Raw genomic sequence first — 24,815 nt, forward strand, 5'->3', positions numbered from 1 at the left:
TAATTCCTATAATTTAAAATAGATTTTTTAAGTTTTTATTTTTTAATTTATAATTTTTTTAATCTTCTAGTTTTTGTTATTATTATTTTTTATAATTGTTGTCTTTTTTATGTGGATGAAATTTAACTTCATATATTTTATATCAAATTTATTTTACTAAAATTATTTTAAATTAAATTTCTTATCACTTCGTATTTTTACTCACTTGTTACATATTAATACAAAATAATTAATATTAGAAAAACTGATGATAGAATTAAAAATTATAAGTATAAAAATTAAAAAAAATATTTAAATTATATGAAATAAAAAATAAAAAAATAAATATACAGACTAAAAATATCTGAAGACTAAAAAGTAGAGAATGGAAACTATATGATTTTAACCTTTTTACAAAATTATTAAATAAGAAGTTAAAATTTGTAATTAAAAAAAAAACAAAAAATAAAGAGTGTAATTGTAAAGATGTGGGCATGATAGAAGAAAGATTGTGCAGTCATGTAAGGCTGAAAATAAAGGAATGCTAGTTTATGTGTGGCTGTGGCTGTGCCACAAACATTTGTCAATGATTCAAGCCAAAATCAGTATGAAGCCCCACACACAGCCTTCTTCCCTCACGCACGTGCCTTACTTCCGCTCCACCACTGCCGCACGTGCCACTCCTCATGACGCCGCCGCCGCCCTCCATTTCCGCCGCGCCTCGCCTGTCAAGCGCCGCCGCATCAACCTATCCGTCCGCCATTCCAGCCGCGTCACCGCGGCTTCCCAGCCGTGCCGTTCCAACGGCGACGAGCCTCCTGCTCGGAGCAGCCGGCGAGGGGTTCTGATGGCGCCGTTCCTGGCCGCCGGCGCGTCGATTCTCCTCTCGGCGGCGGCGAGAGCAGAGGACAAGTCGGCGGAGCCTCCTCCGGCGCCGAAGCCGGAGGAGGAGGAAGTGATAACGTCTCGGATTTACGACGCGGCGGTGATAGGAGAACCGTTGGCGATAGGAAAAGAGAAGGGGAAAGTGTGGGAGAAGTTGATAAACGCTCGGGTGGTGTATTTAGGGGAAGCGGAGCAGGTTCCCGTTCGAGACGATAGGGAATTGGAGCTTGAGATTGTGAAGAATTTGCAGAGGCGATGCGTGGAGAAGGAGAAGCGTTTGTCTCTGGCGCTCGAAGTCTTTCCCTCTAATCTTCAGGAACCGCTCAATCAGTATATGGATAAGAAGTAATGAATTTATGCATTTCAATTTGTTTTACATTGTGTAAGACTGTTAAATGCCATCGTCAACGATATTATAGATGGTCAAAGTTTTCGTTGACTTTGAATATTAGCTTGAAAAGTGGAGCAACCATCATGGAGTTGATTCTGAACATGTAAATTGAAGGTGCTTTCTTGTTGACTGTTGTAATTGCGGGCTTGAGGAAGAATCTTCTAGTTATGTGATTTTGAACGTGTTAATAATCCTTAGAATTAGAGCTATGCTATGCGCCTATGCCACATTGGCTTTGGAAATGAATTAATCATGGGTTTGTTTGGATAAATTTCTCCGGAAGTACTTCACGAAGAGAAAACTAAGAAGGAAAAATGGAACAAGTTTTTCTATAAGTTAAAACTAGCTTATACACAAATTAATTTGTAATTTTTTGGAGAAACTATATGATATCTGCTTGACTGATGTTTGCTGTGCTCATTTTTGTTGATATCTGCTTCTTTCATCTTAGTCTGATTGCCTTCCACGATTATGCATTACTTATACTAAAACTTGACTTTGTGGCAGGATAGATGGAGAAACCTTGAAGTCTTATACGATACATTGGCCTCCTCAAAGATGGCAGGAGTATGAACCTATTCTGAGCTACTGTCGCGAAAATGGAATTCATCTTGTTGCTTGTGGTACTCCACTGAAGGTATGCATAAATTTTCATAGAAACTTATGCAAAAGGTAGGTGCAGATGTGTTGTAAAATGATATGCGTAATATGTCTAGAAAAATCTAACCTACAACAGACAGGCACTGAATTATAAATAAGTCGTAATCCTCAAGGTTGCCATATTAAAAATAAAAAAGTATTTTACAAAAAAAAATTGAGATAGGATTATTTAAAGATGCCTTGAATAATAAATAAGTCATGTCATGATATGAGAAGGGAAGATAGTCTGTTGTAAGGGTAGAGGATGACCTCAGAAAACTTTCGGAGCACCAAATGGACCTGGCATTAAATGTTTCTCTGAAATTATGATATTTTTATAGAGATGAAAGGTTTGAAATTTCAATTTATTCATGCAGCCAACTTCACCCAGTAGGATTAGGCTCAGCTCTTGTCTTGCTAGGTCAAGACACAAAAATGATACTTAAAATTTGACTATTTTCTCATCCACAGATCTTGAGAACTGTCCAAGCAGAAGGAATTCGTGGCCTTACAAAGGATGAACGTAAACTATATGCACCTCCAGCTGGTTCAGGCTTCGTATCAGGCTTTACTTCTGTCTCACGTAGATCTTCAGTTGATAGTACTCAAAATCTGTCTATTCCTTTTGGTCCAAGCTCATACCTTGCTGCACAGGCTAAAGTAGTTGATGAGTATTCAATGTCCCAGATTATCTTACAAAACGTACTTGATGGAGGGGCCACCGGGATGTTAATAGTTGTGACTGGTGCAAGCCATGTTACATATGGATCTAGAGGAACTGGAGTGCCAGCAAGAATTTCAAGAAAAATACAAAAGAAAAACCAAGTAGTTATATTACTTGACCCTGAAAGACAATTCATTCGCAGAGAGGGAGAAGTTCCTGTTGCTGATTTTTTGTGGTATTCTGCTGCCAGACCCTGCAGTAGAAATTGCTTTGACCGTGCTGAGATTGCTCGGGTTATGAATGCTGCTGGGCGGAGGCGAGATGCCCTCCCACAGGTAAGCCAGCAATTACGTTTACTAATTTGGTTGACTGATACTTTTCCTGCCCTGTAGACCCTCCTTCCAATTATTAGCCCTGTATGCCCTCTCATTGTCCATTTTGGTGATACAAACATGAGAGATTTTGCATGTTACTAGATGTCTCATGTCAGTACATATTTGAATTATTTTCTTTGTATGCAATATAACTTCGGTATCCAATGAGCATTTAGTGCCATTCCTCTCTCTCTCTCTATATATATATATATATGAGGAGGGATCACATTACTCTAAGTAATTTTAAAAGGGTTACTCTTTATTTTATTCAATCTAATAGTCAAAGATGAAATACTCATTACAACTGTTAGACAGAAAATAAATGAGATGATCATACTTTAAGCTTTAAACAGGATAGTGTATGCCAATATTGGTTGCGAACATAGATAATATTTTCCTTTTGATTTCAGGATCTCCAAAAGGGAATTGATCTTGGTTTAGTATCACCAGAGGTGTTGCAGAACTTTTTTGATCTAGAGAAGTATCCTCTAATTTCAGAACTCACTCACCGTTTCCAGGTAAATTTTTGTTTGAAAATGCAACCATTTAGTCTGCTTTTTATCATGAGATAATTTCATCCCTTTGTTCCCTTCATATTCCCACCTCTGCATCTGGTTCTTTTTGATACAGGGTTTCAGGGAAAGATTGTTGGCAGATCCCAAATTCTTGCATAGATTGGCCATAGAAGAAGCTATATCAATAACAACAACATTATTGGCACAGTATGAAAAGCGGAAAGAAAATTTTTTCCAAGAGATTGACTATGTTATTACAGACACTGTCAGAGGATCAGTTGTTGATTTCTTTACTGTGTGGCTTCCTGCACCAACTTTGTCATTCCTTTCATATGCTGATGAGATGAATGCACCTGACAACGTTGGTTCTCTAATGGGACTTCTTGGCTCCATCCCAGACAATGCATTTCAAAAGAATCCAGCAGGAACAAACTGGAATCTCAATCATAGAGTTGCATCAGTTGTATTTGGTGGGCTAAAACTTGCTAGTGTTGGATTTATTTCAAGCTTAGGAGCTGTGGCTTCATCAAATTCTCTATATGCAATTCGTAAATACCTTAATCCAGAAGTTGTCACTGAACAACGGATTATGAGGTCACCAATACTCAAAACAGCAGTTGTATATGCTTGCTTTCTCGGAGTATCTGCAAATCTCCGTTATCAGGTACATAGAGAACTTTATGTTGCATAAATTTTTGGTTTTAACTAATATGAAACAATAGACTTGAAGGAAGATTGAAGCTGGTTTCTGTAGGAAATGAAGGATTGTCACGTTGATGGTTTTATGTTTCAATAGTTGATGTGATGTCTTGTATTTTTTCCCAATATACAATTATTGAAGCAAGCCAGACAAATACCATTTGGAAATTTAAGTTTACATGTTGAAAGCTGGAGTTGACCAGCTGCTTCTTGAATAACAAGTTGTACACTATGTTATGGTGGGTGGCACAATAGGAAATATTGGACAGTAATGCCGTATGCTTTATTATCTTCTTGCAACTTAGATCCTGAACGCACTGATAATAAAATAATTTGGAAGAGGGGGGAGAAACACCTACTTTGGTTCACAAGGAAATAAGAGGGAAAATAAAATAATTTATTATTTTATCCTCAGAATGTATAAATGAAATTATGAAACTATTAAGGATAGTTTAGTCCAATTAGTGTAAAACTTTCTCTCTTCAAATTTTCAAAATTTGGAAGGAGGCCAAATTTGATAGAAGAGGGATTTTGCCAAATTTGATCGAGGGATTTTGCTCCCCTCAATTATCATCTCCTTCCAAATTTTTAAACCAAAAGAGGAAGTATTATAAAATATTGACTTCCTATTCCCCATATTATTTTCCAACCAAATACTATGTTAATAAACACCGGGTGCAATGCTATTAAAAGTAATAGTGATAAAATAAATAAAAAAAATAGTTCAACAATACCTATTGTAACTGATTTTGTATTTTTATCCTTCTTTCTACTTCTTCATCTGCACTCTGCTGATTAATTATTTGGGCTCTTTCTTTTGTAAAATTGATTTTTGATTTTTCTGTGACTATACATATCTCTAGTCATATCATATTCCATAAATTTGCGTCCATTTAAAGTCTGCAACTGTCCTTCTGTATTAATATCGAAATTACAATATTTCTGTTATGCAGATAATTGCTGGGATCGTGGAGCATCGAATTTCTGAACAGTTTTCTTCCCAAACATTCCTTGTAAATATGCTTTCTTTTGTAGCTCGGACAATCAATTCCTATTGGGGAACTCAGGTCAGATTTTTTTTAATTACTTTATTTTCTATCTACTTTTGTTCATTTTCAGTGCTCAATGTTTACAATCTCATCTGTAAGCCAATTTCATTTATTTGGGATTGAACACTAATTCTTCTCAAAAATCAAGTATAACTTTTCCTTTTTTTTTAATGTGGCCGATTTCACATTCAAAGTGTTCATATGGAAATGTGTTTTGAGGAGTTATAATTGCGTCAGTGTGTGCTTTGGTGCAAGTGCGGTAAATCATAAAAAACTTATTGTCTTGGACAGCGAGAATATGTGGTGCAATTTCACATAAGTGAAGTTCTGTGATGGACAGAGAGAATAACTTCCTGTCTTGGAATATGTGATCTTAAACTAAGGTGTGCCTTTAAGGAATAAAAAACTATAAAGTATTTAATGAGAACTACAACATGTAACACGTTACTTTTCATTTAAAACTTCCGATATCCCTTTACAAGTGTCTTTAAGGAAAGTCTTTATTGGGAATCATGTCGGGGATGTATTGAAAATCATGATGGAAATCCATTAATAACAATTCCTGATAAAAAAAAATATTTTTGATTTCTTAACCACTTAGACACTTCTTAACCAATTATCTGGTTAGCATTTGCCTTTAATACTACTTCTATTTCACAATAATTATTTATTGGTTTGTACTATGATCGATAAAGTCATTAATATTCTCTATTTCAGGAAAACATAAGTTAATTTGACTATAGTATCCTCTCACACCGTTAATGCTATTTCATTTTACTTTGTGAAACACCAAAAGACAAGGAAACAAGCAATATCTTCTTGGTTTTCGAAAGTGACATAATTTGAAACAGACTAAAACTGCCAGAGTACTAACAATTATTTTGAGTATAATTTAGTTTTGTGTTAATCATCTGCACATTAATTTCTAAATTTGACTAGGAAGTTTCCAATTTGGTTTTTCGTGAATTGCTGCAGCAATGGATTGACCTAGCGCGCTTTACTGGCCTTCAAGTTAGAAAGACAGAGTTACCGACATCAGATTCTCCGAATCATGCTGCAATTTTATGCAACGAAACAGAAGAAGCTAGCATTGATGAGATAAAAAATGAATGAGGTGAAAATATCTTGCGACATTTTTTCTTTGTAATTTATATTATTCTTGAAAAGCTGGTAAATAGGCACAAAGGAATAGGTTATTGTTTACATGATAGTATCTTTCTCTCCCTCTCTGAATGAACCTGTTCACAATTCCATTACAGCTCAATTGTATACGTTCTGATATGTCCAGTTTGGTGAATGTAATATTTTTCTTTTAAATTTAAGAGGAATAAATAGAGGTGTTTCAAATCGAAACCAATTTAAGTTATTATACTCTCAGCTTAAGGGATATATCTCTTTGTAAGTCTTGATAAAATGGTAATAAAAAGATAACAGGAGCAATTGTATTTAACTTTCTGATATGGAGTTTGACGTTTGTACATCTTTATATTATCAATTTTATCACGTGTAAAAAAATTTCTTTAGATCTGCAGTAACCTTTGGTAAATAGTTTTAGATTATTTCTCTTCAATCTCAAGGAAATACATGCTCTATGGACACCATTTATTGGAAAGCCAGAAGGCTCGTGTCAAGACCCCAGAGGATCACAGGGTGTTCTGAACTTCTGATTTATTTATTCGGAATGAAGGGGGTAGTTGACATTTGGCTTAAAATCAAGGGAACTCGGGACATTTTAGGTCCAGCTTGTTTTGGGCTTTTCGGTTACTTTAAAGTGAATTAAAAGCTACTTTCAAGTCTCAACAAAAAAAAAAAACACTTTAAAGCTAAAACTCAATAAAATAGGAGTTATTTGACGGTTTTAGTTTAAAAGTGTCTTTTAAACTAAACTTTGATCTTTTATAAGGGGATAACTTGCTTTGGTTTTCAATTTTTTATCTATAATAATATATAAAGGGAATATTTTCTCATTCAACTGCTGTTGGTTTTCATTTTTAATGAGACTATTTTGTCTTTCAAAACATTCATAAAAAATTAAATTATTTATTTTATCTAAATTTTTTTATGTTTTAGTCTTTTAACCTTATTAAGAAAATTATAAATGAAAACTACAATTGTCTTCTCTTTTTTTTCTCTCTCTTCTCGTCTCTTGCTTCTCTTCTCAATGTAAGATCTTCATGTTCTTTTACATTGTTGATACACAATAGCTCTCAAAATTCTTTTTTTTTTTTTATATAAAAAATAGAGACAAAGTATTTCGATAAGTAGTTTCAAAGGAAAGAGGTTGGTTGTGTGCAGTTCATTTTTAAAAGTTTTCCTTATATTTTCTGACATTTTTCTTCCTTTTCCTTCATAAAAAATAAGCTCTCTAATTTTTTAAGAATTTTTTTTCAAATGTGTGACTCGGCTTTTCTTTAAGGAGAAGAAAAGGATGAACCAAACACTGTCTCATTGAGTGAAACCAACTGAAGTTAAATGGTTTTAGGCGTTGGTCACTAAATATGCTTTTTAACTTCATGAAATTACTAAGGAAACGCCGGGAACAAGAATGTAGCAACATTTTAATTTCAAGATTGAACATATACCAGTTTCTTTGGTTTATCGGTTTCAATTTGGTAACAAGAAAACTGAAATGGGAATAATTTATATGACAGGAACTACAAGAGAAAATTTCATATTCCCGGAATATATCTTCATCATAAAACATATGCATCAACTTTCAAGTCTTTCTTGACCCTGCTCCTCATTCATCCTTTGAACCAACATTTCTTTGACTTTGTACAAGGCATGTTCAAGGTTTTCCAGCTGCATATTTTTAACAATTCACGAGTTTATATTGAGGAACTTGATTTGATGCTCTAAAAAGGGATTTGAAAATAAATCTTGGTACAATTTTTGGAGATAAGCATTTCGCTGGCAATTCCATACCTCTTGTCTGGCGAATCTGTTGTGCACGAATAATCCACTGTACAAATCAAAACTATTTCCCATCATTGTCTCCTTCTGCAAGTAACTTTTCACATGTTATATAACTGGATTTATTATACTATAACTAGTGATGAATAAAATAAAGGAAAGCTTTTGGAGGAACTAGGACGAAATGCTAATAATTGTTTACCAATTTAACAAGTGCCTCAAAGCCCTTGGTGTCAATAGGTGTGGATTTAATGTCCATTTCTCCCAATGTCCTGATCAAGAAGCACCCAAAAGTTGCATCTAAGAGCATTTACATTAGTGCTTGTCTATGACTTGTTGGATATGTACAAAGCCACATACCTTCCTATTGTGTGTGTGATAAATTGGCTCTTCGCAGCAGCTTTGTCATGTTCCTCACAGGACATTTCTACCATCTTGCAACCCTACTTAATAATACAAAACACAGTGAAATAGATCTACCCGGAATAAATCATAAATGTAAGGCATTCACCATTGATTTTTGTGCTTCTTTTGTAAACCAACCAATAAAGGTCCAAACTTGTGAAGACTCTGTTTAAACTAGCTTCAGGGGAAAATTGAAGATTGAATTATTTACTATTCATTTATTCTCAATAACGATCATGTTTATGAGATTTGATCACTTAATTTCTTGAGGTTATATAACCTAGGATGTGGGAGTGTACAATTATTATATATCATCTTTGTTAACGCACCTCACTTGCAAAAATTTGAATGAAACTAGAGCAGGTAGCTTCATCTCGTATTCTAACTTTGTCATACATGAAAGTCAAATCTCTCCATCCATTCTTCCCAGTCACAGGTCCAAACATTGGGTGTGTGCAGAGAATGTCCGAGTCCTCTGGCAACACCTTATCATCACAAAAAAAAAAAAAAAAAGGAAAAAAAGATCAATGAACCACATGAAACAAACAAGTAAACAAAGTTATTACTACTCAGGTGGATGTAACTGCTCACTCGTAGAAGAAGGTCTTTTGGGTGCTCTTTGACTGAAAGAACATCAACAAAGAGTGTTGGGCGCTTCAGGGAAGCGAGTGGCATTGACCTGACAACCTCAGACAGTGATAGGATCGATGTGCATAACACTATGACATCCAAGTCGGTGGCAAGGAAAGTGCTGACATCCCTGCAATAACGTTTGACATGTCATGAAATGGTTATCGTGAAAGGTGAGTGGTACAATCATGTGTATGCATGCATGGTTGGTTTACCTGAAAAAATGGATACCCATTTGGAGACAGAGGTCGGAGTAATCGGATCTGGAAGTTGCTGCTAATGTGTGGCCCTGTTTTATCATTGTTTTGGCCAGAAATTGGCCAAAAGTGCCGAATCCAACTATGCCAATTTTGAGGGATTGGGTTTGGGAAGATGATGAGGTTGACATGGTTGCAAATGAGGAAAACAAGAGAATGAGATGCTTACAGAATTAAGGAAGAAAGCAAACAATGAGACCTATTTAATAATTCTCTATCCATTCCCTTGCCAGACACGTTTGCGTCACGTTCAAGGCTAAGCCTTTTAACAATCTCTTTGTTCTTCTTTCTTTTATTTTTCTTCCAACCTTTAGAATCACTCAACACTCAACTATTCTTTTTAATCTTGCATTTTTGGATTCCTCTGCAATTTTTTTCTTAAAAAAATTACAATTGTCTTCTACAGATATTTACATGAATAGTGTTGGAGTAGTGGCTATAAGTTTTTCGATAATAATACTATTATTTAAATTTATTTTATTTGGTACAGAAGGTAATGCGGTTTTGAAATAATTGTTTCCTTGTCTTTATTAATTGCGAATTTATTGTATTTAAAAGTTGCTTTTGTATCTTATCGTTGCAAGAGTTGCTTTATGTTCTTGTAAAATTGTACTCCTATATATGTGCTACTTTTCAGAGAGAATAATAATAATAATAATAATAATAATAAAAGTTCCATTTTAATAGTCATTTTACAATATTAATAAAATGTTAAATTTATTTTTATTTTGTAATGAGAAAATGTAAAAAGATTATAAACAAAAGATGATTTGATTAATATGAAAAATAAAATAATACTATAAAAGAATTATATAATCATTTCTATAAAATCTAGCATATCAAGTTTAATATTTGTAAATAAAAAAAACTTGAACGTTAAATACAATGAAACTGAATATGTTAAAATTTTAATTTTAATTATACCTGATAAAATAACTTTAACCAAAGAAATTAAGTGTCATATTTATTATTGTGTTAAGCATGATGCTTGAAATTGACTTTAAAGTTGTCTCATCCTAACCTAACCGCCCATTGATAGTGTGGAATGATTTTAAGTCTTTGTAATATCCTATTAAATTTCCTAGTCACATCATCTTGCGGAATTTTGTATGCATAGGCATTGCTTTTCTTTTTTCCTTTTCTTATACTTATTAACATTTAAAATTTCATTCCCGTTAAAATTATTTACTTGTTTTCTATAGATATTCTTATTTTAAGTTTTAATTCCTTAAAAGGAATTTTAGATTTTTTTTCTTAACAAGGAGTATTCTTTATTAAATAAATGGATAATTTTTTTATAAAAGTTTGACAAACATAAAATATGTAGTTATCTCTTTTCAAATTAAATTTTCTAAATTTGTAAGAATCAGGATTTAATAGGTAAACAATTTTTTTCGAGTGTTTAATAAGTATCAAATAAATGAATATTATCTCTCACCTTAAATTTTTAAAATTTATAATAATCAGAATTCAATCTTTAACCACTTAATTAAACAAAATGAGTCTTTCATTACTCACACCAACTCAAATTAATGTTTTAGTCCCTAAAAAATTATTGCATTTTTTTTCTTGGCCTCGTTTTATTTATGCTTTTACATCTACTAGTACTAAGAAAATTGTCCAAAAAAATTTTGTAACATTGTTAACGTCAATCACGTTACTAATTGCTTCCATGATTAAGACAAAAACTTAACTTTTTATGTATGTGTAAGGATTAAAGTTTATTGTTTTCTCATGGGTTTGGTTAAGAATAGAAATAAAGAAGAAGAAAAGTAAAAAGAGAGAGAGAAGAAAAATGGATAAAAAAAAATATTTAGTAAATTAGAAATAAAATGCAAAATATTTTTAAAAAAATTTATTTAATTCAAAAATATAATAAATATTAAATAATTTTTATTTATTATAATAATATTTATTACTTAAATTATTTATTTTAAAAATGAATAAATACAATTTATATAATCAATTTAAATTGTATCTAAATTTTATTATAATCTAATAGGATATCAACGTCTATACAGACTTAAAATACCAATTTAAGTGGAGAAGAATAGTTATAATACTATATCTAAGTTTTATTTTAAAAATTATAGGCCGAAAAAGGTGAACATATTAAACAATTAAAAACTATGAAAAACTTTGTATCACTAAACTTTCCTTTTATCCATTATTCTTGCTTGATTTGATAAAAAAGAAAATTGGGCTTATTAACGGCAAATTTAAATGTGATTATAATATTTTCACTTTAACTAGCAATACATAAAGAAAATATAGAAGACTAAACTATGAAAGTGTAACATAATTTGGAAATAAAGTATAAAATTTGTTTTTGGTTTAATGAACTAGAAAAATAACAGAGTGTAATCTATTCTACTTTTTAAGGCCAATATAATTTTATTGATTTTTTTTATTATTTGACGAATCCTTATTATTCGACGAGAACGTTTTAGTGTGTACCCTTAAATCGCAGCATAAAATGGTACAAAGTTGAATCACATAAGAATTTATTCTATTGGAGATGATGTGAATACGCACCATAAATAGTAGAGATGCTATTTGGTGACGCCAATGTCTTTTGTTCACCAAAAGTTGTGCTACTTGCCTTCCAAGTATGGCCTTTCCACGATCATTAATTAATATTTGCTTAATCCAAAGATGACTTATAAGTTTATATAGATCACTGTATTAAGCAATCCACCTTGTGAAAACTTAATGTTGAGATTATTAATTACGTGTTTATAATCAAGGGATCAATTTACTTTTTCATTGCTTTGTCGAATGTCGCAAGTACCTTGACGGTTTTAATTAAAAATCCGTGACATGCATGCATGAATATATCAACAATGAAAAAACATTGGGCAGGGGGAAACTAGAGAATCTAAAAAATTTCACTGACATGGGAATCTGTCTACATTCTGTCACATTATTTGTCGACTGAAATAGTACATGAAGGACTTAACGTGTGATCGATTGGAACATCATGCACGAGCTGATCTTTGCGATTTGGCATAGGATTCAGACTTTGTGTCGCAAACCTTCCTCTTATTCTCTGTTGTTGCACAATCAACACCGATGCCTTGGTCGCAAAATCTGGTGATGCTAGCATGTCCCCAACGACCCCTAACTCTGGACACTCACTCCAATGGTCATGTCCCTGAAACAAAACACTATCTGGATGCTCCCTCCCCACCATCACAAGATCAAAATAATCCACCAACCTTCTTATGCAGCTAGACATCTCTATTCCATCTTTCACCACTTCATCCAATATCTCAAACCTACGGTTTCCAGCATTGTAGTATCTATATTCATCTATAAGATCACTATCACGTTTTCTATCCTTAGAATTTTCCTCACCAAACAGAAGGAACCTAACCACTGTCACAAACACAGATTCATGCCTAGCCATTCTAGTACCATAGGCTAGTGTCTCAGCATCATCTGCACCCCCGACGAATAACACAGCAACATAGTATGCTGCTCTAGCCATCAAGAGTGATGGAGAAGCACTTAAGGTGCCTCTATCAACTAAAATACCAACAGAACATGGTGCCATTTCGAGGACTTTAATGTTCACGGTTCTGATTGACCTATGAGAAACCTCAACGGTTCCATCTATTTCCCATCTCTTGTGAAATGGAATGATCAAAATGTTGGCTCCGCTATCTAGTGATATTCGGCAAATGTCATCATACATGGTGTCAAATGTGGAGATTGAAGTGAAAGATTGAACAGATACATATCCTTCATTCTGCCGTGCATATTGCCTAAGGGCATTGTCAATGTGATTTGCATTGCATGACCCCGAGCGAAGGTCATCATAGGGTTGGTTAGCAACAAGAATAGGCCTTGCTCTTCCATGAAGCTCCACTAGGACTAATGCTGTGACCGTGACAGTGTTCTCTCTGCTTGCATAGGATGCTTCTAAGAGGTTGAGAATTGTGGGAAGGTTGTCATTGTTGTGAATGCACACCATGAGTCGAAGCTCCGAATCTCGCTTATTGTGTTGAATTGTGCATCTTCTTCCGGTCTGGTATTGTTCTGAAGGATCATATATGTATTTTATGAGTGGTGCTAATATAGCATTTACTACTAAAATGGAAATCACCATCAATGAGAATTCTTGTTCCGATAGTAGCTGCCACAGAAAAGAGAAGAAATTTTATAATGTTAGTTAATTACTTAAGGTTTAACTTTTCATTTGGCTCCTATAGTTGTTCTCATTTTTAAGTTTTCACTGATAGAATAATTTTATTCAATAACAAATCATCATTTATGATAAGTTTGTTAACTTTTACAATAATTAGTTTAAAAATACTAATAATAATTTTTTATTAGTTGAAAGTGTAAAAAAATTTTACACCTGATAATGTATTATCATTGAACTCCCTTGTGAATATTTTTTTGTGATAGTTTGTCATGTGAAAAAGCTTTTGTAACAGTTTTATACAGCTAAAAAGTTTTCCCTAATAAGGACCGAAACTTAAACTTTTATGCACGTCTAGGGACTAAAACCTCCAATTTTCTCGTGCAGTGAATAAAACTTAAAAATAGGAACAACTATAGAAACCAAATGAATAGTTTGCCGTTAGTTGATCAATCAACATGTACATGCCTTGGATGGTTTGAAATTGAATTCTCTAGTCTCAATCTCATGCACACACATACATACCTTGCTTGCTGTCCACAAATTGTACATGCTAATCTCAGCTATACCCCTTCCATTCAGAAGTAGGCCAATCACAAAACACTCTTTCATGGGTAGATTGTAAAAGTATCCTGGCAACATGACAGCACCAATCTTTACAAAGAAAGCCGCAACCAGTACAAGACACAAAATCCAGAGAGACTGCATATCGATTTTGAAGATATCAGTTTGCAACCCATTAACAGCAAGGTAGATGGGATAAAGAAATGTCAAACAGATTGTGTCCAATTTGGTCATCAAAGCTGTTCCTAAGGGCGGCCCTTCTGGAACAGCCAGGCCTAAAATTATCGGTCCCATAATAAAATGCTGCCCAATAAACTCACTGAGAAGTCCAGACAAGAGAACAAAGAGAAAGATGCAAACAATGCAAATTTCATTAACTGAACCATTTCCTGCATGCTTTACCATCCAAAGTATTGCTGGCCGCAACACATATATAATAACAAGCATGAATAAAACTGTGGCTACAAGGATGATTACTAGATTAAAAAGGTTATGACTCTTGTTCTGCATTATTGCAAACAAAACCACTGTCAAAGTAAAACCCGCAACATCAGCAAACATCGCTGCTGACATGGTTAAACGTCCTAAGTCGGTGTTAAGGACTTTGAGATCTGTCAAGAGCACTGCTATGCTAATGAACGCAGTTAAGGTTTGTGAGACAGCTAGAAAGGGCAGTGCGTTAGCGAGACTCTTGTCCATTGGAACATATTTCTTCAACAGAAAGGCCAGTGCAGTAGGGATTATCAATGTGAGTGAGAATATAGAAATACCAAGAGTGATGGCCAGCTTTTCCGTCTTCAACATTGTGGCAACATCCATTTTAACGCACCATATGAAGAAGAAGAACATGAGGCCAAACGATGCAACTGTTTCAAGCACTAGAGCACCCTTTATGGGGAATAAGAGTTGACCTAGAATCTTTTTGTGCCCCAAAACTGATGGTCCAAACACCACTCCACCCTGTTACCATGCATCATTTGTTAACACTAGTTGCTGAAGCAAGCAATGAGCTTTCTATTCAATTCATATACAAATCACATTTTTCCATTATGGGTGGTAGTACTTAAAAGAAAGTTCCTTACTTAGTTGTCGAGTCTATTTAGATACAAATTAAAAGTGTTTTTTAAACTTGTCAAAAAAAATTCTTTATTTAAATTAATATAAAGATTTTAAAAATACTTTTAAGTTTTTATCTAAACAAGTTCGTAATGGCAAAACAATGTTTTTGTGTTTAATATTGTTGTTAATTTGGACCAGCAAAATTGTTATAATTTCCCTCAAAGTTTCTCTTGTAATCTTTTGTCTTGTCAGTCTTATATTTAGAATTGCATTGCCATAGAGAATTCTAAACAAATTTTTTTTCTTTAACCATACAGGTATCCTCTTTTGGAAACAATCCTGATTGAGACATTATCACACACTAGACGTGAGCACTTCTGTCAGCGAAGATTCGAACCTTGAATAATGTAAAATTGATGAGGTTAGAGAAAGCTTACAAGAATCTGGGATACAAGAGAGGATTGTCCTAGTGGCTTGAGACCTTTGTCTATGAACTGTGTGACTAAGGTAATCAAAGAAACCTGCATAAAGAGAAGACTAGAGGGGGACTGGAAAGGGTTGCCTGAGTGCCAGATATCCGAGTGACCATAACTGTGGGGATCTTGGCATACCAATGTCTTATTTCCTGTTCCAGCTGCAATAGCTGCCATATATGTGAATGAAAATATCAAGGGGTAAACAAAAAAAAAAACTTAGCTTTTTTTCTTGTGTTTATTGTTAAAAGCTATTTTCCTCGAGGATAACAGTGCTGCAATGCAAAGCCATGAAGCATGCACGAGATATAAGAGGTTGGCCTTGTATTTTGCATTTGATATATTTAACGGTTTGCCTTCAAGCAAGGTGGTTATACCACTCTTGCAAAGTACGGGAATACATATATATCTATATTTATACAAGGTCCGTTTGGAGGAACACAAATGATAGACCTTTTAGCAGATCCACCGAAGTGTGTAAATTGAAAAGCTATTGCCATATCCATATGCATCATATCGTGGTTATTGGTTAATATTATTTGTCAATGTACATTGCTTATATATAAGAAGCAAAAGCACGCCACCACTCATAGTCATGGATGAGAATCCACCCTCTCAAATCCAATATTTCTAGATAAAAATCCATTTTCGTTTTCGTTGCATAAACCCAACATAGCATTAAGTGGAATTTTGATCACATCCAATGGTTCCCCCATCTCTTGAAAGGGCAATTTTTTTCCATAAAAAGTTACTTTTTTTTTTAAGAAAGAATAGTTTTTTAAAAAAGTGTATTTATTACGACTTTTCAAAATAATTAAAAACTTAAAAAAAATTAAAAAATACAATTAAAAAGCAATGGATCATTAAAATCAGTTCAGTAATCGGAAGTTAAGATTATATATACGAAGTTATGTATGATAAAAATTATCCTCATAAAAAGTACAGTGTACATCATTTTAAAAAATATATAGTTATAAATAAACATAAACTACTATCTGTTTCTTATTTCTAAAAAAATCACTAAATTCAAAATCAATTTATAAATATATAACAAATAGCCTTACATAATAAAGAAATATATTACAAAACTAAGGAAGATATAATTAAACTATTGACAATAGATTATTGAATTTCATAGTACATAGTGTGTAAAGAGAATAATGTTTTGAGGGAGAAAAAGTGTGCTACCCTAAACTTTTCACTTATAGGTTTGAGCATCTTCCCAAGAAGTTGCATTCTTGCCAATCTTTTGAAGAACTCTGATCACTTGTTCTGTTGTTACGTTGCCAGTAACAATGACCTTGTTCAGTTGTGTGTCCACGTTATAGGTTTCAATATCTGCTAGGCCACAAATTTTAAACTGATCAGTAATCAAGGAAAGAAACCAAGAAACACAAAGTAATTATTTGATGGGAAATTTTACAATAGGTACAAGAAATTAAGAAAAAGATAACATGATATATAGAAAATAATGTTGCATGATTTATTGTAATGTATCGATACTCATAATTTATTGGTGTAGGGAAAATTAAGAACCTTCAATTTTCTTGATGGCCTTGAGGATTTTCTTGATACAATCGTCACAGTGCAAACCGACTTTGACTTCCACAACCTGATAACATGGAAGAATAAGAAGAAGAAGAAGAAGAAACTCTCAATTGCTGAAAACAGAATTAGAAGGTGGGTTTGTGGTAGCCTCTTACTTACATTTGCCATTAGAGAATTAGATAAGACAGAGATGAGAAATGGAAGAGAAAGAGAAAATGAAAAAGGAAAAGTGGGGTTGTAATGATTTATGGAACTGCGTGAATTGGATTCTTAACGTGAATTATGGAAACCTTTTACTTTGTGTAAGAAATAATTGAAACTTTATTCTTATTTTAAGGTTTGGGAGTGTCTAGATTCCACCCATTAGCAACTAAAACAACATAAGAATATGTAGTAAATAAAGAAAGAAATATTTGTCTTAAACTGTCATCAAATCAAGAGTACTTATAAGTGCATTGCATGCTTTATTCAATCAATTAATCTTCTTTTCATGTTGAAATATAAACAGAAAAAATCCATGATCGATGAACTACAGTATAATTATTTTTTTTAAGTAACTTTACCTTATTTAATATTATATCATCTAAAAAGTATTCTTTATTTAATTGAAATTATATTTTAATAAATTAATTATTCCTAAAATTAAATTTTAATGATCAGAAATTTAAGAGAAAATAATTTTTAATGAAATTAGTAAAATTAAACTATAATTGTAAAATTATTTCATTAATTCTATTTCTTGAAATTAGTCAGTGTCCGATCTAAAAACATATTTAAGAAAAAAATATATCTTGTTTTTTATAAACGAAGTTTATATAGAAAATTTTGAAGATACATAATTAATTCCCTATCAATTTCTGATTCATTTGTTTATTTCTCATTTATCTACACACGCAAAAAAAAAAAAAACATTTTTTTATACATAAGATTACCTGGAAATTGAAAAATATTTTCAACAATAGAGATGTATTTGGATAAAATGAGTAATAAAGTGTACAAATTCTTACATTTATCTAAACCTTAAACTTTATACAAGCTTTTTCAAACACCTCTTAAATTCTTACATTTTTTAAGTGGATAAATTTTATCTATTTTTTTTAAAAAAAATAATGTTTAACTTCTATCTTTTAAATTTAAATCTAATTAATTTGAATAAATTGTGCATATCTTATTTATAATTTAAACCTTTTTAAAGTTAGATTTTTTTTCTTATAATTTAATTTTTACCTTAATTACATCAATATTAAATATATTACTTTGAAGATGATCCAAAATGTTGTATAGATGATTCCAAATATATATATATATATATATATATATATATATATATATATATATATATTAATTTAAAATTAATATTAATTATATATGTAATAATGACTTGTGTTTCTTAACCAAGATATTTATGAATTTTTATTTGGTATAACTTTGTATTTATTCACGATTTTCAACAAAGGTTAATCACCATATAAATATTATTATTACTTTTTTTTTATAGAAAAAAGTATATACTATTTTTAGTTATTTGATTTATTGATAGGGTTAGTTTAATTTATTAGTCATAATTACATAGTTTTTTGTTTGATGAGAATAAAGGGAACAAGAGGAGCTCATATAAATTTTTCTTGTTTGATTTAATTTTTAGGAGCTAGATGAAGCAAAATCTCTCCTCACCTAAATAAATTTAGCTCCCCTCTAATATTGGAGAGATTTAAAAGAATGAAAAATTTTAAAATATTTTTAGTAGGGACAAAAGTATTTACCCACACTAAACTTAACATTTTTTTACAAATTGACATCCTAAACTTTAATTTTATCCTAATTAATCCTTAAATTTTATCTCATTTATAAATAAATACCATAAACTTTAATTTTGTTCCAATTAATTCTTAAATTTTACCTTTTTTTTACAAATAAACATTATCAAACTTCATTTTAAATAATATTTAAATTTTATCATTTTTTACAAACAATTTTTTTATTATCAATTTAGAGTTCAGTTATTTATCTTAAATATCAATCTATCATTTTGGTACAACTATTTTTCAAATAAAATAAAAATATGAATTTATTAAAAAAGAGAAGAAGAAAAAGATAATGATAAAAAAGTATTTATTTGGTTTTTCTAATTCTAAAAGTTTTATGATATTTTAATATTGATTAAATTACAATTTTAGTCCCTCTATTTTTTATTAATCTGTAATATTAATCCCTCTATTTTAAAATAAAGACATTTAATCTCTCTAATTTTAAAAATATAAAATTTGAAATTGACATTTATTAATAATTAATTTTTAACATTTACTCATGTAATGTGACATTTAGTAACACAATGTTTAAAAATAAAAAAATTATAAAAATATACAAATAAGATTTTTATTAATAAAATAAACATCAATTACTAGTAAAAATAAATTTAAAAATTTGTTTTTTTTTAATTTTTATTCATATATAACATGTAATTAAATATCATGTTTTTTAAAATAAAGTGACTAAAATCTCTATTTTAAAATAGTTAGACCAAAATTGCAAATCAATAAAAATAAAAATATCAAAAGTACTATTTAACTAACTTTTAACATATAGAAGAGTAACATATGAAAATAAAACTAATGTGTACAAATATCTAATAATTAACTATGAATTTAAATAAATAAATGATTGATATTTTTTCTTTCTTGATAGTTTAATCATAATATTATATAAGAGATTATTGAAAAAATAAATAAATTTTGGGATTTAATTAAAGTAAAATTAAAATAAAGATATTTATTTGTAAAACATAGTAAAGTTTTGAGTATCAATTATACAAAATCAAAATTCATGGTAACAATTACAACACTGATCTGATCATTTTCATGGCGTTAAGTTTTCTTCATTATCTAGTATGTGAGTTAGCGAGGCGCATTCACAAAAATTACTGAGGTCAATTATTAAAATGAATTTTCTTTGGTATCATGTGCACAATCGTGATATCAATTCTCCAATCAAATGTTAGTCTACATAAAGAAATTTAATCCAGCCAGTTCTCCAAAATTCCAACATTAAATCTGTTCTTACTTGCCCAGGGAATAAAATTTGAAATGCACATGTTACCCTAAATATACTTCCTATTAATCGACTTCAAATACAAGACAGGACACACAAAGTAGATGCCAGTGCATAGCTGCCTGTTCCTGATCTCCTTTCAAACTTATCATACTCATAATACTGAATACACCCAAATATCGATTGCTCTCCAGTTATTATCAGGCATCTTATCATACTGATTGCAGAGAAACCCAAATAAGCACTTATTAAGTACTTATTAATCAAGTGTTTATCGTATAAGTATTTGTGTGCAAGTTATGTATATAATTGAAGAGAAAATGGGGTTAAATTATTTTCATAATTTACCCTGAAGAGATTATTAATTGAAATAAGTTAAAAACAGCTTATGGATAAATCATAAACTATTTTCAAAGTTTTACCAAACACTTACACAAATATATATGCCATAAGTCCAAATAAGTTATAAATAAGCTCTTCCAAATGCATCCTATGTATTAATTGGTTTAGACACGAGATACCCAAAATAGATATCAGTGCCAGCAGCCTGACCTTCTTTTAAGATTTCATACTAAATACTAATGGCAGAATATTATACTGAATATACCTAGAATCCTAGATACTGATAATATAATGCTAGTTAGTACATGCTTAGCAGATGATTATTTTGGGAAATAATCACATTTTTATTATTAAAAAAAAAAAAAAAAAACACTTAGGACGCTGGTAAAAAAAGTGATAATTTCTTCAAAATAGGCTAAACCAAACACATTTAGTTTCGGGCAGCTTATCATACTAATTGCAACAATGCCAGAAGTAAACTAGAAGCTAGTTAGTATCAGACTCTCAGAAAATAACATTTGTAGCAATGATCTCCATACAACTGAGGAGTATGGATTAAAGTCCCAGTGTGATAACTACTATCGAAGTCCTAGATGCCGGGTGATCAATAATAAGAGCATTGTAAATTAGACATCAATTTGATGTTTAAGAAAAAAAAAGGAAATAACACAATACTCACCTAGGCATAATAAATAAGCCATATAATAAAGCAAAAACTTGATGTTTAGTTATTACTTTACTATATCACCTTCCTGAAAATGAATAACACAGCAACTAATTTACAAGAGACACCATCGTAGAACAATTGTTAGTTAACAAAATTTGACTTATGTTTTGGATGTTACAACAAATAACCACTAGTATCAGCGACAATAAGTTTACATATACTATAATATAGAATTGAAGTTGAAATTCATTTTCTTTAAAAGAAAAAATAGGGAGCTATACTTGTAAATTAAGGAAAAGATTTATCTTTGCTCTCCAGTTCACATGAATCTGAATCACTTGCTCTGTAACCTGATTGTCAACAAAATAGGGACCAATCAGGAGACACAAAACCGCAATTCATTAATCCAACAAAAAGAAGAGCTTACCTGGCCGTTTACCACACACTTTCCAAACTGAATTTCGATTCCTTGAAGCTTTAGAAATCCAAACATGTCCCTATAAACAAAGCTTGTTACAGTACAGTCAGTAACCTGAAGTTGAGGAGCAGCGAATATCATTCCAAAAAAATCCAAATCAACATCAGTCAAGGGTCTTGTTTGCCAGTTGAGCAAGATTCAGAAGCCTTAACAGCCCCATCCACCAAAGCAATTCAAGAAAAACAGGCTCACAACTAAAAACTCAAAACAGGCAATTGAATTCATGCGTATTCTTTTTAATAAACAGCAACAATACAATAAAAACCACTAGTAACAGTCTAATAAAGGAGGATTGGATTAGTATTCACAAAGTCTATGTAGTCATTGTAATCTTGCCTACTAATAAAAACAAACAACAAAATGATAAAAATTGTAATACAAGAAAAGGGATTTAAATTTTCAAATCAAAAAACCAATAAAAAAATTTCCAACATCTCTGCACTCCATCTCAGTTCCTTTTTCAAGGAGGGAAAAATTATCATCATACATTCACTTTTTCTTCCATCTCACTTCCACCCCATTTTCTTTCTATCTCTCTTCTTTTATCATCACATCATCTATCACTTTTATTACTTTCTCTCTCTATGTCCCTCTTATTTCCAACCCCCAATTCATCTAAAAATGGGGTGGATGATTATCATTACCAGGAACAAAATCACGTAACTTTGGCACCAAATGGTGGGTAACTTAACAAAACTAGGTGCTAATACATATGACCATAATCCAATATCAATTATAAAAATACCTTTTGGGGGTCCCTTGTAACACCATAGCCAGAGTAATACATTTGACCAACCAAAACCTGCATGGCAGAGTCCCCAGCCTTAGCCTCCTTGAGAGTGTCCTGGAACCAGCGCTTGGAGCAATCGGCGACAACCTTGGCGAGGGGTGTCCGACATTGTTCCAAAGATTCCATCTTTTTCACAGTTTCGACCTTAACAGCACTTGGGTTAGCACTCCGAGGGGTTGCCACACGGTTTGGCGATCTGGGTACCGTTCCTTTTGGCCTTTGGGGTTTCGCAGATGACACAATTCGCGATAGCCCTTCAAGTCTCGCAGCAGATTCAAGATATTTTCCCATCAAATCTAATCTCGCCCAACAACAACAAAAAAAATAAAAGGTTTGTTGCTTTTATTTTCAGTTTTTTTTTTTTTTTTAAGTGGACGCTGTTGTTGGGGAAGACAAAGATCTTACATCTTATATCTAGTATAGTATGCAACTCGAATTGGTTAGATCTTGAAAAAATATGAGCACCCTATGTTAACTGTGGTAAGAGGAAGATAATCAAATCATAGTTTGATACAAAATAGCAAAAGGGTTAGGTCCAAATGCCAAGAACGCTTTTAATATTTTATAGAGATGAATAGTAACACACTCATGATTATATTTTTTTTTATTGATTATAATTTATTGCAAAATACAAAATTAAAAAAATATATTAAATAGACCCTGTGAAAATATTAGCGATTTGAAGTGTACGGGTAAGAGCATTCGGCCACTACATAACCGATACTCCTTCGACCTCCAAATAGTCGAACTTAGTAATTGACATCTGATCGGCCACGAGTAGTCGAAATTTCAAGCAGAGTGCATCATGGACTCAGGGATTACTCCTAATCAAGAATTAAGGGCTAATCACACCAATAAGTCAATTAAGGATGTATTATTTAATATGACAATCTTATTACAAGGTCCATGGAAATCAGGACTCATTTATGTCAGTATAAATAGTTCATGTCACGAGATAACGTCACTGTTCATTAATTATTATCAATATTTGTGCTTGTCTTGACTTGAGCGTCAAAGTGCCTTTTGCATATATTTTCTCTCTCACCAGAATATTCACTTGAAATTCTCATTCAACCCTCAGAGTACAAGAAGATTACTAGTGTATCCTTCCTTCGTACATGTACACGAATGACATAACACGTTAAAATATAATATTAGCAATAATACTTTATAAGACATCTGATTTTCATTTAGATGAAATCGTGGGTTAAATGTATATATACTAGCATCGGTACCCGTGGAATCAATGTGTCAATTTTAGCATCGAATATATATATAGTATGTAATATTAAACAAAACAACTGAACTAAAAACATACATGTAGTTGTTTGAAAGACAAATCAGTAGACATTTATTCATGTTCAAAGTTATTTAGGTTCACAGTAGTTAAACTACAAAGTTAATTACATTAAAAAAAAAAAAAGATGATAGAGTAATTCCTAAATTTTGATTTCAGTCCAAAATATTCTTCAATTTATCTATTATTGATTTCACATAAAGTTATTTAATCCTGAAAGATAATAATAGTAATTTCGTCAGGTTATTGGAATATGTTGTGATAATATCAAAGTCTTTGATAATTCAAATAAAAAGATAAACATAAATTTATATTTGTATAATTGTCTATTAGAAAAAGATCTTTTTAATGATATTCAAAAATAAAATTATGAAGGTTTAATTTTAAAGTGAAGAATATATGTATCTAGTTTGATTAGATAATTAATGATAAAATTGATAGGTGGATTCAAACATAAAAAAAAAATTTTGTGTCGAAAGTCTTCCTAACATAAAATATTAAAAGATAAAATTACTTAAAGCAATGATGTAAGTATTTAAAATAAAACTTTTAAAAATTAATCCTTTAAAATTATGAATTTTTTAACATCTATTATTAGATATTTAAAGCTATAATAATTATATTTTTCATTTATATCAAACACAATTATTCATTGTAAACTCTCATATTATACGTGTCTATGAATTAAACTCATAATAAATTCAAATAAAATTAAATTGATCTATTTTATAAAAATTGATCAATTAGTGAGTTTATATTTTATAAATTTGATCAGTTTGATTTTATAAAAATATAGATTAAACTTTTTAAAAATTAGATTTGTTTAAAATAATATAATTATTCTCTTTTTACAATTAATTTTTTTAAAAAGAATAAAATCAAAACAACCTATTATTATAAAAATGGATAAGACAATCAAATGGATTTTACAAGATGTATCGATTCAGATTTTTTCTTTAAATGAATCGTTCACTAAAAACACAAAATAATCAATATTTATCG

At 31.3% G+C, this 24,815-nt stretch overlaps 4 protein-coding genes across 5 annotated transcripts; 1 reads left to right on the plus strand and 3 right to left on the minus strand.

Moving 5' to 3' along the window:
* Positions 1–477: 477 nt before the first annotated feature.
* On the plus strand, positions 478–6,548 carry LOC109816571 (protein RETICULATA-RELATED 5, chloroplastic). The gene is made up of 7 exons (XM_020381640.3): positions 478–1,209; positions 1,763–1,892; positions 2,366–2,893; positions 3,343–3,450; positions 3,563–4,111; positions 5,100–5,213; positions 6,171–6,548. Exons 1-7 carry the CDS (start codon positions 521–523, stop codon positions 6,306–6,308), a joined length of 2,256 nt encoding a protein of 751 aa, XP_020237229.1. The 5' UTR covers positions 478–520; the 3' UTR covers positions 6,309–6,548.
* A 1,185-nt stretch (positions 6,549–7,733) lies between these two features.
* On the minus strand, positions 7,734–9,725 carry LOC109816588 (arogenate dehydrogenase 1, chloroplastic). The gene is made up of 7 exons (XM_020381659.3): positions 9,359–9,725; positions 9,105–9,273; positions 8,843–8,998; positions 8,469–8,551; positions 8,311–8,380; positions 8,121–8,195; positions 7,734–7,997 (listed from the first exon to the last, which is right to left on the minus strand). The coding sequence occupies exons 1-7, from the start codon at positions 9,529–9,531 to the stop codon at positions 7,905–7,907; spliced, it is 819 nt and encodes a 272-aa protein (XP_020237248.1). The 5' UTR covers positions 9,532–9,725; the 3' UTR covers positions 7,734–7,904.
* Positions 9,726–12,252: 2,527 nt separating this feature from the next.
* Positions 12,253–17,255, minus strand: LOC109816574 (cation/H(+) antiporter 14). Of its 2 annotated transcripts, none has more exons than XM_083071412.1 (4): positions 17,180–17,255; positions 16,832–16,981; positions 14,073–14,249; positions 12,253–13,538 (listed from the first exon to the last, which is right to left on the minus strand). In XM_083071412.1, the coding sequence occupies exons 2-4, from the start codon at positions 16,877–16,879 to the stop codon at positions 12,324–12,326; spliced, it is 1,440 nt and encodes a 479-aa protein (XP_082927538.1). In that variant the 5' UTR covers positions 16,880–16,981; positions 17,180–17,255; the 3' UTR covers positions 12,253–12,323. The 2 variants fall into 2 exon arrangements, with proteins under 2 accessions (XP_082927538.1, XP_082927539.1); XM_083071413.1 differs by lacking the exons at positions 16,832–16,981; positions 17,180–17,255 and adding exons at positions 14,882–15,071; positions 15,608–15,812.
* A 4,123-nt stretch (positions 17,256–21,378) lies between these two features.
* Positions 21,379–23,041, minus strand: LOC109816586 (uncharacterized). Its single transcript, XM_020381657.3, has 3 exons — positions 22,472–23,041; positions 21,676–21,745; positions 21,379–21,598 (listed from the first exon to the last, which is right to left on the minus strand). The coding sequence occupies exons 1-3, from the start codon at positions 22,805–22,807 to the stop codon at positions 21,537–21,539; spliced, it is 468 nt and encodes a 155-aa protein (XP_020237246.1). The 5' UTR covers positions 22,808–23,041; the 3' UTR covers positions 21,379–21,536.
* Between the last annotated feature and the right edge of the window lie 1,774 nt (positions 23,042–24,815).

The sequence above is a fragment of the Cajanus cajan genome, chromosome 3, assembly GCF_000230855.2.
Source record: "Cajanus cajan strain Asha chromosome 3, NIPB_CcT2T_4, whole genome shotgun sequence".
Classification (NCBI taxonomy): Eukaryota; Viridiplantae; Streptophyta; class Magnoliopsida; order Fabales; family Fabaceae; genus Cajanus; species Cajanus cajan.